The sequence below is a fragment of the Procambarus clarkii genome, chromosome 14 (genome assembly GCF_040958095.1).
Source record: "Procambarus clarkii isolate CNS0578487 chromosome 14, FALCON_Pclarkii_2.0, whole genome shotgun sequence".
NCBI classification, from domain to species: Eukaryota; Metazoa; Arthropoda; class Malacostraca; order Decapoda; family Cambaridae; genus Procambarus; species Procambarus clarkii.
In genome coordinates, this window is record NC_091163.1 from 8,913,547 (window position 1) to 8,928,848 (window position 15,302).

At 36.8% G+C, this 15,302-nt stretch overlaps 1 protein-coding gene across 2 annotated transcripts in view; it reads left to right on the forward strand.

Annotated features, from left to right (window-relative positions):
* Nucleotides 1-14,180, forward strand: part of Past1 (putative achaete scute target 1) — an 82,055-nt gene extending 67,875 nt beyond the window's left edge. For both annotated transcript variants that reach the window (XM_069324345.1, XM_045764545.2), the window contains exons 3-6: nt 1,210-1,374; nt 3,231-3,387; nt 9,917-10,087; nt 11,999-14,180. In XM_069324345.1, coding sequence (XP_069180446.1) covers nt 1,210-1,374; nt 3,231-3,387; nt 9,917-10,087; nt 11,999-12,210 — 705 coding nt within the window. In that variant the 3' untranslated portion in view covers nt 12,211-14,180. The remainder of the gene's footprint in view (nt 1-1,209; nt 1,375-3,230; nt 3,388-9,916; nt 10,088-11,998) is intronic.
* Nucleotides 14,181-15,302: the final 1,122 nt, after the last annotated feature.

The following is a 15,302-nucleotide window of genomic DNA, read 5'->3' on the forward strand; positions in this document are numbered from 1 at the left end:
AAGCCGGTAGGCCGAGCAGACAGCACACTGGACTTGTGATCCTGTGGTCCCGGGTTCGATCCCGGGCGCCGTCGAGAAACAATGGGCAGAGTGTCTTTCACCCTATGCCCCTGTTACCTAGCAGTAAAATAGGTACCTGGGTGTTAGTCAGCTGTCACAGGCTGCTTCCTGGGGGTGGAGGCCTGGTCGAGGACCGGGCCGCGGGGACACTAAAGCCCTGAAATCATCTCAAGATAACCTCAAGAAACCTCTCCAATGCTGTGTAGTTAAATCACATTTCATCCTTATTTACAGTACTACCTTTTCAGAAACAAAATGTGTAATTTTAACTTTGAGCATAACAGCTTGGGTATATGGTATACAGTGTGGTATAATAGGCAAGATGATTGTGGTTACACAGAGCTGCCTCGAGTTGTCAGAGAAATGGACGAACACTAATTAAACTATTCATTACAGAACTATACGTATTTTGTTTTAATGTTTATATTTATTTACATACATGCACTAACATTAGAAGCTGTTTAGCTACTCTTCAGTACTAATAGTTACAATATAAACCCTTAGTTTTGTGAATAGTGTGAGGTAAAAATTAGCTTTTTATCATATTAGCTATTTTATAATGACTGGGAGGGGTGGTATTTTCGTTTGAAAGAATGTTCATAACAATGTATTGTGAGATAGGCAGGCGATGAGTCACAATAATGTGGCTGAAGTAGTTTGACCAGACCACACAGTAGAAGGCGAAGGGACGACGACGTTTCGGTCTGTCCTGGACCATTCTCGAGTACTAGTAGATTGTCGACTTAAGAATGGTCCAGGACGGACCGAAAGGTTGTCGTCCCTTCACCTTCTACTGTGTGGTCTGGTCAAACATATTGTGAGATAGGTCTGGGTATAAAAACAGGGGTACAGTACCATTCGTTGAACGGCTTTAGTTTTAATATTTATATAGAAGACTTGCCTTTTAAATTTGTCTTTGGTGGTATTGACTACTTGATAGTGGTTGTAGTCTGTCTTCTGTCCATTTGTTGCCATGAAATAGGCTGCATGAGACACTTTTATTCAATGGTAGGTATTTTCCATGGCAACTCATGAACTTGCTGGTTTGATATTTTCTTAACCTTGATTTGTTGCCTTAATAAATGCTCACTGTTCCAATTACTTGTAGAGCATTTAAATTGTATTTGCAGTTATATTTTTACTTTGCAGGTTCATGCATATATCATCTCAGAATTGAAGAAAGAAATGCCATCTATGTTTGGCAGAGAAAATAAAAAGAAGGAACTAATCAAGAACTTGGGTACGATCTATGACAAGATTCAACGAGAACACCAGATCTCTCCTGGAGACTTCCCAGAAATTAAGAGAATGCAGGTCTGTCTGAGGTCCAACTTAGTTTTCTAGAATTAAGTTTGTGAATGCATTTCACTGGTGTTGTAATATAAGGGTACATTGTTACATTGTGTGCTACATAACACGCAATGTAACATTGCGTGCTACATTGCTTAGTGTGAACACCCACACTTGCATGGGAACACCCACTGCATAGGTTTGAACCCTTATCATGGCTCCTGCGGATTTTCTCATTGATGCAGTCACGTTAGTGTGATTACTCTGTGTATTGCTAAGTGTTTTAATAGAAATACTTTCTCTGTTAAATGAACAAATCCACAAGGGCCGGGACGAGGGTTCGAACCTACGTCCGAGAGGATCCCAGACGCTGCCTTATTTTCTGTTATTTAGTTTCATTAATATATGGTACTACACTGTGTGTGTGTGTGGTATATTGTGTATAGTATTATACACAGTATAATAGTAATATTACAATGTGTATAATACTATACTGCAGTATTATATAGAATAATAATCTACAGTATTATACACAATACTGTATAATACTGTAGATGGAGTTTTTTTGTGTGGAGCATTGGAAATACAGTTTCTAATTTTTTTTAAGTTCAGGGCATAGTCGACATGATGACCAGACCACACACTAGAAGGTGAAGGGACGACGACGTTTCGGTCCGTCCTGGACCATTCTCAAGTCAATTGAGAATGGTCCAGGACGGACCGAAACGTCGTCGTCCCTTCACCTTCTAATGTGTGGTCTGGTCAACATACTTTAGTCACGTTATTGTGACTCATCGCCTGCATAGTCAACATGTTATGAATACACCAGCATGCACAGACCAGCGACATAAATTGTGTCAATGTTTTACTGATGCAGCAGCGTCGGGAATAACAGGGAATGTATAAAGAGTGGGTCTTAAATAGTGCCAAGCAATGGTCTACTAATGGGACAAAGCAATATATTTGACAAACAACAAATTTTGCTTAACAGGCTTTTTAACATCTAAGTGTCGAGCCAGGGGTTTGGCTTATATGAAGGACCTTCGTTCTGATTAAGCTGTTTGGAAATTGAAGTAAATTCTATACTTTTATGCCAAATGATCTTATAACAGACGATGAGACAATAACGTGGCTGAAGATATGATGACTACACCACACACCAGAAGATGAGACGACGACGATGTTTTGGTCTGTCCTAGACGATTATCGACTTCATACTGGTCCAGGACAGACCGAAATGTTGTCGTCTCCTCATCTTCTGGTGTGTGGTGTAGTCATCGGATCTTATAGCAGTACTTGTTGGGTTATTGTAGCAACCTGTAGCAGTACTTGCTGCAGATACAGTAAATATTATCTGAATGGCTTTATTATTGTTTAAGGAATGCTTTACTTTGCTTGCATTTTCTATCAGTAATACAAAGAGTTTATTCATGATTCACTCTCTGGTGCCAAAGGGTCGTGCTGTGAGAGCACTCATACCCACAGGGCATTTTATTCCCATGTACAAGCTCAGTGTGATCTCCTCGCTACCTATCACATTCCTTCTCTAAATACATACTAAATTGTGGTGGAAAATGGGTGACTAAAACCACCCAATAGCCTATTATTCCTGAACAAACTATGTAAACAAAAGTTTATTCAATTTAGTTTACGTTTGTACTTGTAATTTTTTTTCTTGGGCACAATAATGATAGGTGATATGTTATGACATTTTGTGATGTGATGATAATGTAATAAAAAAACCAAGTTGTGCTGTAGTATAAGGCAGAAAAATTGAAATAAGCCAAACAGTTGATCAAATTGTCTTTATACAACAGTGAAACAAATATGTTTTCTTTGAGAAAGTTTCAGCAAATGTGACACTATCTATTTTTCCTTAGGAACAACTTCAGCATCACGATTTCACCAAGTTTAATGTTATGAAGCCCCGACTATTGGAAGCTGTGGACAGAATGCTAGCGGAGGACATAGCTCGTTTGATGGCCATGATTCCAGTCGAGGAGGCTGCCTCAAACAAGGAAAATACTGTCATCCGTGGTAAGTGCAATTTGATTGGTGTTAGCTTGGATGGCTGGTACATTCCGTACACTATCATGACAACAGTACAAAAGTTTTTAGAATGAAGTACAGTATTTAAAAGTAAACACTTGATCAGCTTTTTCAAAGTGACCTGTATACTCTGCTTTTGATTTGCACATTCATCCATTTTTATTATTCAGTCTGTTGTTGATTATATGATTTAATGCATCTTTATTACCCCATTTCCCATTACTATGAATTGAAGAGGTCCTTGCCTGCAAAATAGATTTGATAGGAAGGATGGATGAAGGTCTTCTGAGGGAAATAAAGATTTTTAGAGTGCAGGTATATAATTTCCATGTGAAAATTTGACCGCAATACACACTAGTATTTATCCACTGATGTACTGTAAGGAGTGAAGCATACTAATAGATGGAAGGGAATATTTATAGGGTGCTAACTGTATGGACACAAAATAGAACACAAAAAAACAGATACAAATTGGGCAAATTTATATTCAGAATAGACCTGGGTAAATACTGATTATAGAATACAAATCTTGATTTATGTTTTACTTTGGCTGGAATTATAAAAGGCGTGGGATTGCTCTGTTTCAAATGTAATGTGTGTGTGTGTGTGTGTGTATACAAGGGAGTTTTTGTGGTTGGGTATAAATAGGAGTTGCCTTCCATGGGCAAATGGAAGCTTCCTTCAGCTTCCTTTATTCTTATTTGCTAAGGATAAATAACATTGTAATTTTATATGCTTTATCCTGTTCATTGTAACTTGTCGGAGAGTAACTTGTCGGAGAGTAACTTGTCGGAGAGTAACTTGTCGGAGATTGTTCACCTGCACACCCAGGTTGTCTCGCACTTGCCATCTCTGCCCATCATCTTGACCTTTTTCTCCCATCCTTAAATTTACTTAATTATTCTTTATTCACCACTTTCATTCTCCAATTATTTAACAACTTTTCATCACCACCCCCCACCATTTTTCTTCAGTCATTGGTTTTCACACTCGACATGCTTCTACAAGAGTTGTTCGATATACCCTTAATCCTTAAACAACGGTTATCACCAAATGTTGATTCATAGGGGTATCGTCATATGACAATATAAACTATTTCTGTCTGGGTTTTACATGTATGATGCAAATAAGGATATAATAGCTCTCTGTGAATATAATGGAGTTTACCTTGACCTATGAAAAAATCCTGCTATCATGTCATGGTTACATTACTATGTGAATGCAGTTATTATGAATGTTACTAGGTGAATGCTGTCATTGTATAAAATTCAATCATAATTACATGCTATGTATACTATTGTATACATGCTATGTATACAATGTTCATGTGGTTTTCATAACTCTGTATGGTTGTAACTAGGTATACCAGGTAAATCGATCGTCAATTGAACCATTATCATGCGTCTTGTACTAGGAGTCTGCCGTGGGGGGCACATTAGTGGCTTAGCCCTTTGTTCCAATCTATATTCTCGCCCATGTGGTGCCAATTAGGCCACATGTCATTGCCCAGAGCCCAACACCATTGTATATTGTGTTTATATGCTTTTCACTACTCTATATGGTTGTAAGGAAGTATACCAGCTTAACCAATCATCAATTGAACTATTATCACATGGAATCTGAGTTGTTATTTATCAAGTTTATTCAACACACACACACATACTCTTGTAAATAAAGAGAAGCAAGTGATAAATAGTCTGGGAAACATCCGAGGAGAACACAAGAGTGGTCTGGCATACCTCGGTGTTGGCATAGTTTGGCATCATGTGTTGACAGATGCCAGAACCTTTAGCCACCGGGGCAACTTTTCAGACCTGCTCCACCCAGTAAAAAGATATTAAATTATTTTAGTCTTTCTCTTACATTTTGTATACAAATTAATAATTCTACAAAAAGGAAAAAATATTTTTTGAATTTTTTTATATTTTTGCGCATAGGCAGGAATGATTCTTATAGCTGCTGTTCAAGGGTTAAATGACAAATGCTTCTCAGATTACCTATATTGTTCTTAAATAAATTTTCTCATGCTCTTGCCACAAATATTGAGTCACCTTTGCACATTAATCTCGGCACTGTGCATAGTACCTTAACGTGCATACCCGGTAATGGGCATAGCACCTTAAGGCATTTTTAGATACAGTAAATGATTCAAAACTCATGTGGGTACACGGAACACATCATGTTCTTCAGGGGTCAGATTCATGAAGCAGTTACACAAGTACTTATGAACGTGTACATCTTTCATCAGTCTTTGATGGCTTTGGTTACATTTATTAAACAGTTTACAAGCATGAAAACTTCCCAATCAACTGTTGTTGTTATAAACAGACTCCTGGTGCTTCGGAGCTTGTTAACTGTTTAATAATTGTAAACAAAGCCGCCAAAGATTGAGAAAAGATGTACAGGGTCGTAAGTACTTGTGTAACTGCTTCGTGAATCTAGCCCCAGGACTCCAGTAAATAGACGCCATATTGTAAAAAATTGTCTGCATCCCTCTTGGCTGTGGGAGCCTCAGTACTGCCACAGCAACCAAAGCTGGTGCATGCACTTGCAGCTCTCAGCACAGTTGTGCAAGTCAAGGCTACAGCACCATTTAATAATGAATAAATAAATAGCTGTTGTTAAACTGTTGTTCCCTGCATGTGAATTAAACCCAGGACCCCCTGGTGTGTATCGAAGATGTAGACCAATGTGTACGATTAATATTTGAAACTTCAATCAATTGTGAATAATAATTGTCAATTTTTTTTTATTTATTGTAATTTTTACAATACAAATTTTCTGTATACTCAACTTTACAACTTTCATTTGACAGTCATATTTGAATGGTAGTTCTTTATTGTAGAATTTGAAATAGCATTTTCTGATGTGCTTTTGAGTGAATCGCTTGAACATGCATATTTCTTATTTTTTGTTTGTTTAGCTTACTTGACTGAAGGCAAAGAAAGCTTATGCATTAACCATGGGTCCCTCTCCACATTATTATGGGACATCTGATATGCTGGGCCCAATGTCAGTCACGTATGGAATGGACGATCCTTATGACAGGTTGTATAAAGCTGTTTCAGTGACTTCCGTGGCACCTGTTTTATTTTCTCCATAACTGATTGCAGCACATCTTATTTCATTTTATTTTAAAACTTTCCATCGCCACTGAAACAAGTATTGTAATGCAAAAATTTGCATAAATCAAGATTCAAGGGAAATTGTAGAATAAAAGGTTGTGACACGAATCAATAGGCCAAAGTTACATGTTTGGAAATAGTCTACAGCCATGTTCGAATTTGCAGTTGTTTGCATTTATTAATATGTATTGAAAATTGTTGATATAAACTACCTCTTATCAATTAAGAACTGTTATTTGCAGGTGTACTTTTATAATGCAAAGTGCAAGTGTGTGTGTGTGTGTTGGGGGGGGGAGGGACATTAAATATTGCAGAGAAAAGAAATAGCTATAAAAGATTCGTATAGAAATTCTATCTGAACCACACATCAGAAAATGAGAAACGATGATGTTTAGGTCTGTCCTGGACTATTATCATCATATCTTCAGCCACGTTATTACGACACATCGTCTACATTTATATAGAAATACCAAGTTGAACATTTACTTTATTGGAGATGAATGATATTTTGCCTGTAGAGGTCGTGTCAAGTTCACTGGAGAAATATGGCTAGCTGATCGCATGCAAAACAGTATTTGGTAAAGCTTATTCTCATCCTTGTCTTTCTATACATTTTTAGCAGTTTCTTCTGTTCAATTCTATCACCTGATCTAGCAGAAGTAACGTTATGAAGTATAGTGACGAGAGTCGAGATTGAATCACTGTTCAAGAGCATGGGTGAATGTCAGTGCAGTAATTACAGAAGCACAACTGTTGTGGGTATAGTGAATTGTGTACGTGAGGGTAGTTGCTGAAGGAATGTGAATCACGACTATTACTGGAGGAAGTAGCATTGTGTACTAAATGGAATCAAGGTTTTTATGGAGACAACATACAAGAAAGGCCATAATGAAGACTAGTATAAGGTAATTGTACAGTATATCTTTACAAAGCAATTAATAAAGAGAATAACGAGGAATTTAAATTGGGTCATTTTAAGTGTAGTGAACTTTTCATGAAGGAATCAATGTTGATATAAGAGCGAGTCGTTTACTGTGTGTGACTCGTTTGACATAAATATTGCAGAATGGTTGAAAAGAAAGCTAAAGTATTGACATTAATGAAGGCAAATAACTTTTACCATCTATAGTCTACTCTAGACTAATGTTCTGTACATATATGTAGAAGTTAATCAGTGGCTGATGCAATGAAAACTGTAGTAAAGAGGACAATAGGAAGTGCTGAAGCCAGAAGGTGTGGCACAAGTTTAAACACTTGGAAGTTAGAGCGGTAGAGATGGTCTTATTTGCATAAATGGTACCGAGAGGGTAAATTAAATTGTGAATTATATTAAATATGAAAATCCACGACCTTAAGATTGAAAGAATATTTTTATATTGACTTTGCATGCAGAGTAGTTATGAGGGAATGAACGGAGGCCGATAGCGAGACCAATAGTGAGGCATATGAAACAAGTTGAATTGTGGTATGTGCTTGTTGATAGCATTAGATTTGCATGGACATTGAACTAGTGTGAATGCAGTGTGTTATAAGAGAATGAATGATTATCAGTTTATTCTTGATAAGTAACTTATTTTTGTGCAAAAGTCTTATGGAGTATGTGAAATATTTGTGTGTGTGTGGTTTTTGTCTTTGGTAGTGGTGATGGTGGTGGTACTGTGGCATATGACACCACAAGTCTAGTGAAATTTTGTATATCTTGTAACATTTTTCATGCAGACTTTTATTCTTTCCTGGCAGATACCTCCTTGCTCATTAAAGTTGAAGGGATAGTGATAATGAATTTTATTAATTTACAGTTTATAGATATACAAGATTTTAAACTTATGAATTAACACTTTCGCGCTCTCCGCAAAGGTCACTCAGCCAACCGAATGTGTGCACTGCGTTTTTATCGCTTAAGCGTAAAAACAAAAATGTGTATACTCTTTTTACTCTTCTGACCTTAGTTCTCATGCTACGTATTTCATTTTGGTACCAACGTGTTCGCAATAAAATTCTCTAGAAGAACATTAGTAAAATAAGTCACGAAACATATAGGGATACCAGCACCAAATAAATAACTACGTAGATGACTCGCCGTGAGCGCCCATCAGCAACAAAATGTTTTTACTCTTGGGATTGTAATCACCTCCACACTTGTTCTACAGCGTTAATTTTGGTATCAATGGACTCGCAATGAAATTCCCAACACGGTGATATGAATATAAGCGTAGAATAATGATGCAGCCCGCCCGCAAGAGTGTGGGAAGTGGTGAAATTGTTACCCGGTATCGGTGACGGGACGATGCTCGGCGCTTTGAAAGTTTATACTTATTTCACTCTCATGACATTAATTTTCTATGTACGTCATTCATTTTTATGTCAATGTGTTCGCAATAGAATGTTCTATGTGCCCATAGGTAAAAAATATCAACAAAGCGTAAGTTAGAATAGCGACAAATATAAAACAACGCTGGAACATATCAGTGAGCGTCAAACACACACGAAATATTTTTACTTTTGTTATGTTTGTCAAGATTATACTTGTTGCACACAGTTATTTTTGGTTGTATATTGATCGGAATAAAATTCCCTAAACAGACATATGCATATAATACATGATATGGGGGAAGAATTACCAGTATAAACGGCTAAAGTCACCCACCTGCAACCCGTTTGGGACAAAATACCATTTGATCAAAGTTATCCACACCTTTCATGAACTTATTGTACCATGCAGCCTAGTGGTGAGAAAGAGAGCCTCATAGCGCGCAGTTTGAAACAAACCCAAAGTAAATCGGATAAAAATTGAATTTTATACAAATATTTTAAAAGTAGACATAACTTTATGTCCACTATGCGTTTACGTTAGACGAAACCGAACGCGCCGGCGCGTCCAGATAGAGCGAAAGTGTTAAGAGGTTGCAAAGCCTATCGATCTCTTCAGCAACTTTAGACTTCACTTCAAGACCCAAACGTTTAAAATAAATTTGTATTTGAACGATGGTGCTAAGTTACTGACATAGGCATATGACAGCTTTTGCTTAATTGTATAGTGCAGCAAAACTGGATTTTGTGGATTGGAGAGTTTAGAACTTTCACCCCAGTGTTCTAGATTTCCAGCCCTGTCAGGACGATTTTACCGATTTTCCTACATCCCTCGTTAATAATAATAATAATAATAATAATATTATTATTATTATTATTATTATTATTATTATTATTATTATTATTATTGAGCTGGCACTATACACCACTATTGCATATGACCCCACAGCAATGAGCTGTATTGAGAGGAAAGTGTTACAAAGAGTAGATACACAAATCTGTTGCCACCAAAGTAGTTTTTGTTTGCAAATAATAATATGATTGGTAACATTTTGTTATCTTTAAACTTGTTTCTCCATCAGGTGGTGCTTTTGATGGTGTGATGAATGACAACACTGTCTTTGGGTTCAAGAGAGGTGAGGGAGCCGATGCAGGAGCAGGTGACCCTGATTGGATAGTTGCCAAAGACCGCTACAAGTATGACCAGCTTTTCGACAACCTTAACCCTGTTGATGGCAAGATTACTGGTTCAGGTAGGAAGTTTTGTTTGTGTAATTATGCTTTTTGTGATCTAAGCTCAAATATGTACAGTATTAATAGTACATATATACTTTTTTTTTATATATATGTATTCCAGAGTTGGTCATATTTTTTCTGAGTAAATCTTTGATTACACAGTATGCTGGTTTAATCTCCCCATCATATCAGGGATTTTCTCATAGATCACGTTATTGTGATTTCCTTATCTCAGATTTCATCATGAACACTTTTGTGGGTCATGAACATCGTTCGGGCCGCCATGCACCGCAAGGTAGCCCGAACGATGTTTATACTTTTTTTTTTTCTTTTAGCTTTCATACCGTACTTTTCGTGCTACATCATTCAATTTGGTATCAAATTGTTCGCAATAGAATGCTCTAAATAAATATTTACATTTAAGAACAAATATAAGAGTGCTACCAATACCATAAGATAAAGTACATAATGGTAAAGAAGAGTGGCCGCCACACACACCTGATGGGCCGGGTGTTGCACTAGTAGCACTGCTGTCATCCTAATGTTCATCACCAGCATGTATGATGTCATTTTTGAGAGGCTAATCCTTATACTCAAAGTATACTAGTGACGAAATGACAACTTCGTGGAACTGGAGGAATGAGAGTTTCTTGGTATCGGTTGTGTAGTAATTGTATAACACAAAAGCATTATGTATATCCATGTATAGCCACAGAGAATGGGAAGATGTTGGCATGCATTAGTATGGTGGTCATATGATATGGACTCCTAGCTCCGTTCTAAACTGCCCTCCCTTTTCCAGTCCTCCATCATTGTCAAACCACCTCATATCATTATCACATCATGTGATGTACTGAATGTAATAACATCTAGCCCTGGAGTGGAAAGAAACGCATCACCATTATGAGGAGCAAATGTAAAGCTAGCAATATTTGCCAAATGTGAAAGAAATTGGGCAATCACCTCAACATTGTAATTTCTTTCATTGTCTAATGTATAGGGATAAAAGTAGAGAATGAATCAGTGCAGATAGGCATTCATAACATATACAATACTAGTCTATGAAATTGTTAGATATCTGAACTCCAGGAAATATGTTAATGAGAAGTGAGCTATTGAAAAGCTACCTTGCTTGTCTACAGATTAAGCAACAGCACTCGTAAAACTCCGCCTATACAAGATAATCTTCAGACCAGGGCTGGGATTCCCTTGCACCTCTCTGGACGTAACAGATCTAATCAGCTGAAAAGAGGTTCAGAACAAGGCACTATCTTGCAGCAAATATCTCCATAAGTATCAGATTTACAATAGACCAGCTTCACATGTCCCATGAACATAAGAATTAGATCCTTCTCCAGATGCTGACTTATAAAATGAAGGTACTATACCATTTCTTACACAGGAGACTCCTAGGAATTACCAATACAACGAACATCTTCAGAATTTAGATGCAGCCTCTCGCAAAACCAAAAGAATTACTCTCCAACAGAGTTATAAACATCTTCAACGGACTAAAATACTTTAATTTCGTGTGTCTGAGTTCAGTTATTTATTTTCAAACAAGTCATTGTGGCCTATTCTCTGCATGTGGGGTGTATCCACAGCCCCAGTGTCCCAAGGACACTGCCCTCTCTCTCCCCACTTTACCAAAACTTTGTCATAAAATTAAGATTTATCACATCTTATAGACTGCAGCTGTGTTTACCAGCAGCTACAGTATGCACCCCCAAAAAAAAATATATATATATAATTTTGACCTTTTTATGTATTTGTTCTTAATTAAAAAACTGGTTAAAGTTAGTTTGATATTGCAACTTGTACATCAAGATTGAAAATACCCCTGTAATTCTTATGTAGTCATGTCTTAAAATTGACTTTGTTTTTTAATCCATGATTTAATTATAACCCTGTTCCTTTTGTATTTCCAGCGGCTAAACAAGAGATGCTCAAGTCTAAGCTGCCCAATTCAGTACTGGGTAAGGTTTGGAAGATGTCTGACATTGACAAAGATGGCATGCTTGATGCAGACGAGTTTGCGCTGGCAATGCATCTCATCAACATTAAATTGGACGGCAACGACTTGCCCAATGATCTCCCTGAGCATCTTGTTCCTCCTAGCAAGAGAGGCTTCCAGGCATAGATGAGGCGAACACCAAAATCTTAACGAGTGCGTTACAATTCATTGTGGGGTGTGGAGGCGGTGACGACGATGATCAGATCACAGCTTTGATAAGGCTACACCTGTTGATATGGTGTATAGAGGGAATGTTAGTGTAAAAAAAAAAATAAACTTTCATATTTAACTTTATATTTATGTATTGATTAACTGTAAGCGAGTAAAGCTAGAAATTGTATAGATTTATAATTTTTTTTAAATAAAAAATAGTTGGCAGATTAGCATTAAAGAATGTTGTTCCTTGCCATGTCTGCTACAGGTCAGGCAGTGGCTCAAGAATTTTATATGACAAATTAAAAACCAAAAAAAAATATTTTAAATCATTTATCAACATGGAAAAGTCTTTACTAATCATTCACAACATGATGCCGGACACGTGTGCACGTAACAACCGTTTGCCATTACGGAAAGAGTTTGTGGCATATATAATTGCCCCAACTAGGTCGTATGTTCTTCCTGACCAAGTTCTGTGTTGTGTTTTTTTGTTCTTACTCGTTGCCGGCTTTGGTGATTTGAGTGAGGTGCAACTGTGAGTCGCCCAGTGGATACAAAGCATCTAGACAGTACTTAGATGTTTTTGAGATGTTCAGTATTCAACAACAAAGAAAACATAAGATCTAGTCGACTATCTACTCCCACTTTTAAAGGCTTTATACCTTGAGATATTCACGTAAGGCAGTATTTCAACAATAGTCTTTGCTAAGTTCTTACTAGTTTGAATGATTCTTCTTGTTATAGATAGAACATTTTCATATAAATATTTTTTTTTTCTTCATTTAAACGTTGCATCTAGAACATTTTTACAGTTGGCTGTGGAGAACTTAGCAAGAGCTCTTGGTAAATAGTGTCTGTAGCATATAGCCGTCAGTAGGCTAATGTTCACGCAAGTGCCGCAATCTTTTTCCTACAAGCTATTCTGTCTAGATAATTTTTTTCATATGATTGACCCTTTATTGTATATCTTATTTATGATTTTAATTGGTTAAATAATTGAATACAAATATGATTGGCAAAGCTTTGATAAGGTGCTATTTCATAGGCAAAGCTTGGCTAGGCTAGCTACAAAATATTGCCACAGTTCAATATCAGGAGAATATGTCATTCCATCATTATTTGATAGTTTGTCTCCACACTGGAGCAAGTTGTGTTACTTTGGCTCTCACCGCAGTGGTTAATTCCCAGCCCACTAGCTGGGAAAGTATTTTAAGTGGAAAAGCAGAGCTGGCCCCCCAGTTAGTTACTCAGCCATTTTACCGATATAGGTTCAGATCTACGACATTCAAGAAACATTTGTGTATCTAGCTTATAAAGTACTTTATATTTACATCTCTTTATATTCACAGGTGATTTCAGGTGAGTTTGTAAAATAAATTTTTTTTTTTATTATATATTTTGCAGCCAGTAGTCGGGAGGCATTCTGTAACCTGAACGACGAGGGAAATAACCAGGTGGAGTATTAGTGGAGTTTGTGTGGTAGATGGTGCCGATGGTCTGCCAGTTTTGTTAGAGCAGGACTGGGAAATTTTGTTTCTGTTTGTTTTCCTTGAAGTTCTGCTATGTATTTCTTAATATGCTCAAGAAGTTTTTTATATTTAGGCCAATTCGACGTGATACTCCACTTCTGTTATTTCTTTGCAGGCTTCAGAAGTATTATTGTGTCCCTGTGTTAATTAAAAAGTTTATTTTAAAATTTGTAAATTTATTGTAAATAAGCATAATGTTACATACCCTCAGTTTTTACACAGCAAAGCAATTGGAAATGTCAGTCCCCCCAATATTGCCAACTCTTTCAGGAAACCAAAGAATTGATTCCTTACATGCCTGTAAAAACTGGTACATTCAGAGTATTTTATTGTTTATTTGTGTAAACCAGCTAAAGGAAAAAATGTATAACCTCTAAGTATATTACTTTATACATAAATTATGAGAATATCTTTTTGACTTTTCTTGCAAAATACCTAAGAGATGGCAGTTCTGTGAAGTATAATATGGAATGATGATATTCCACAGTGGGTAGCAACAAAATATTGCCACAGTTCAATATCAGGAGAATGTCATAGTGTGATAGTGAGTTTATTTTCAGAGGTTATATTAACACTAAACTAGAAGACATTTGTAGCTTGTAATACTGTATGCAAATGTGCTTATATGTTGCTAAAAGTAGGGAACTTGTTAATCTGTAGCTGATGATGCACACACTAGTGCTCATTAAGTAAGATGTTCACAGTTCCATATATCAACTCGCCCCACACTTCTCCAGTGATTTTATCTGGGTTGTGATCCAGAAGTATTATTACTAGAAGTATGCTGAAGTATTCAGGCGACGAGTCACAATAACGTGGCTAAAGTATGTTGACCAGACCACACACCAGAAGGTGAAGGGACGACGACGTTTTGGTCCGTCCTGGACCATTCTGAAGTCGATTGTGAAATAATGCTGAAGTATTATTACTAAAGTATGGCTTAACGTGACTGGTGCTACATAGCCTTCCCGGCTTGGTGCCTTCTTTGATAATTACTTAACGTGACTGATGTCGAAGGAACGTTCTTAAGCCTGGTAACAGGAGTCTGGAATTGTCTATTCCTGTACCCCCTGTGTACAAAAAAATATAAGACGATAATATGGAAATCATGAGAATGAGCCACTGATATGTAGTTAGGAAACTACTACTACAAGGGAAGTGGGGGACATAAAATGTAGAGAATAGCCTTTTTTTATATAACAAGGTAGTTCTGGTTTCAGTTGTGTACAGATTCTGGTAATTGGGAGTGCTGTAAATGAAACTAAAGTACATATCTTGCATACTATACAATTTTGTTTAGGTGAACTAATTGAGATTAGACCCCATTTGGTTTGTCAAGAATTTCTTTTCCAAGCTTTTTTGCCATTATTTGGACGTGTTCATTTTTTCCATCATACACGCGATAGCACACATCTTTGAGCACACAGACATAGACAAATATTAAATAGATAAATAAATATTTTAAAAGTACTGTAAGGTAAAATAGATGAAGATAAATACAAAAATGGACAAAAAATATATTCAAAATTTTCT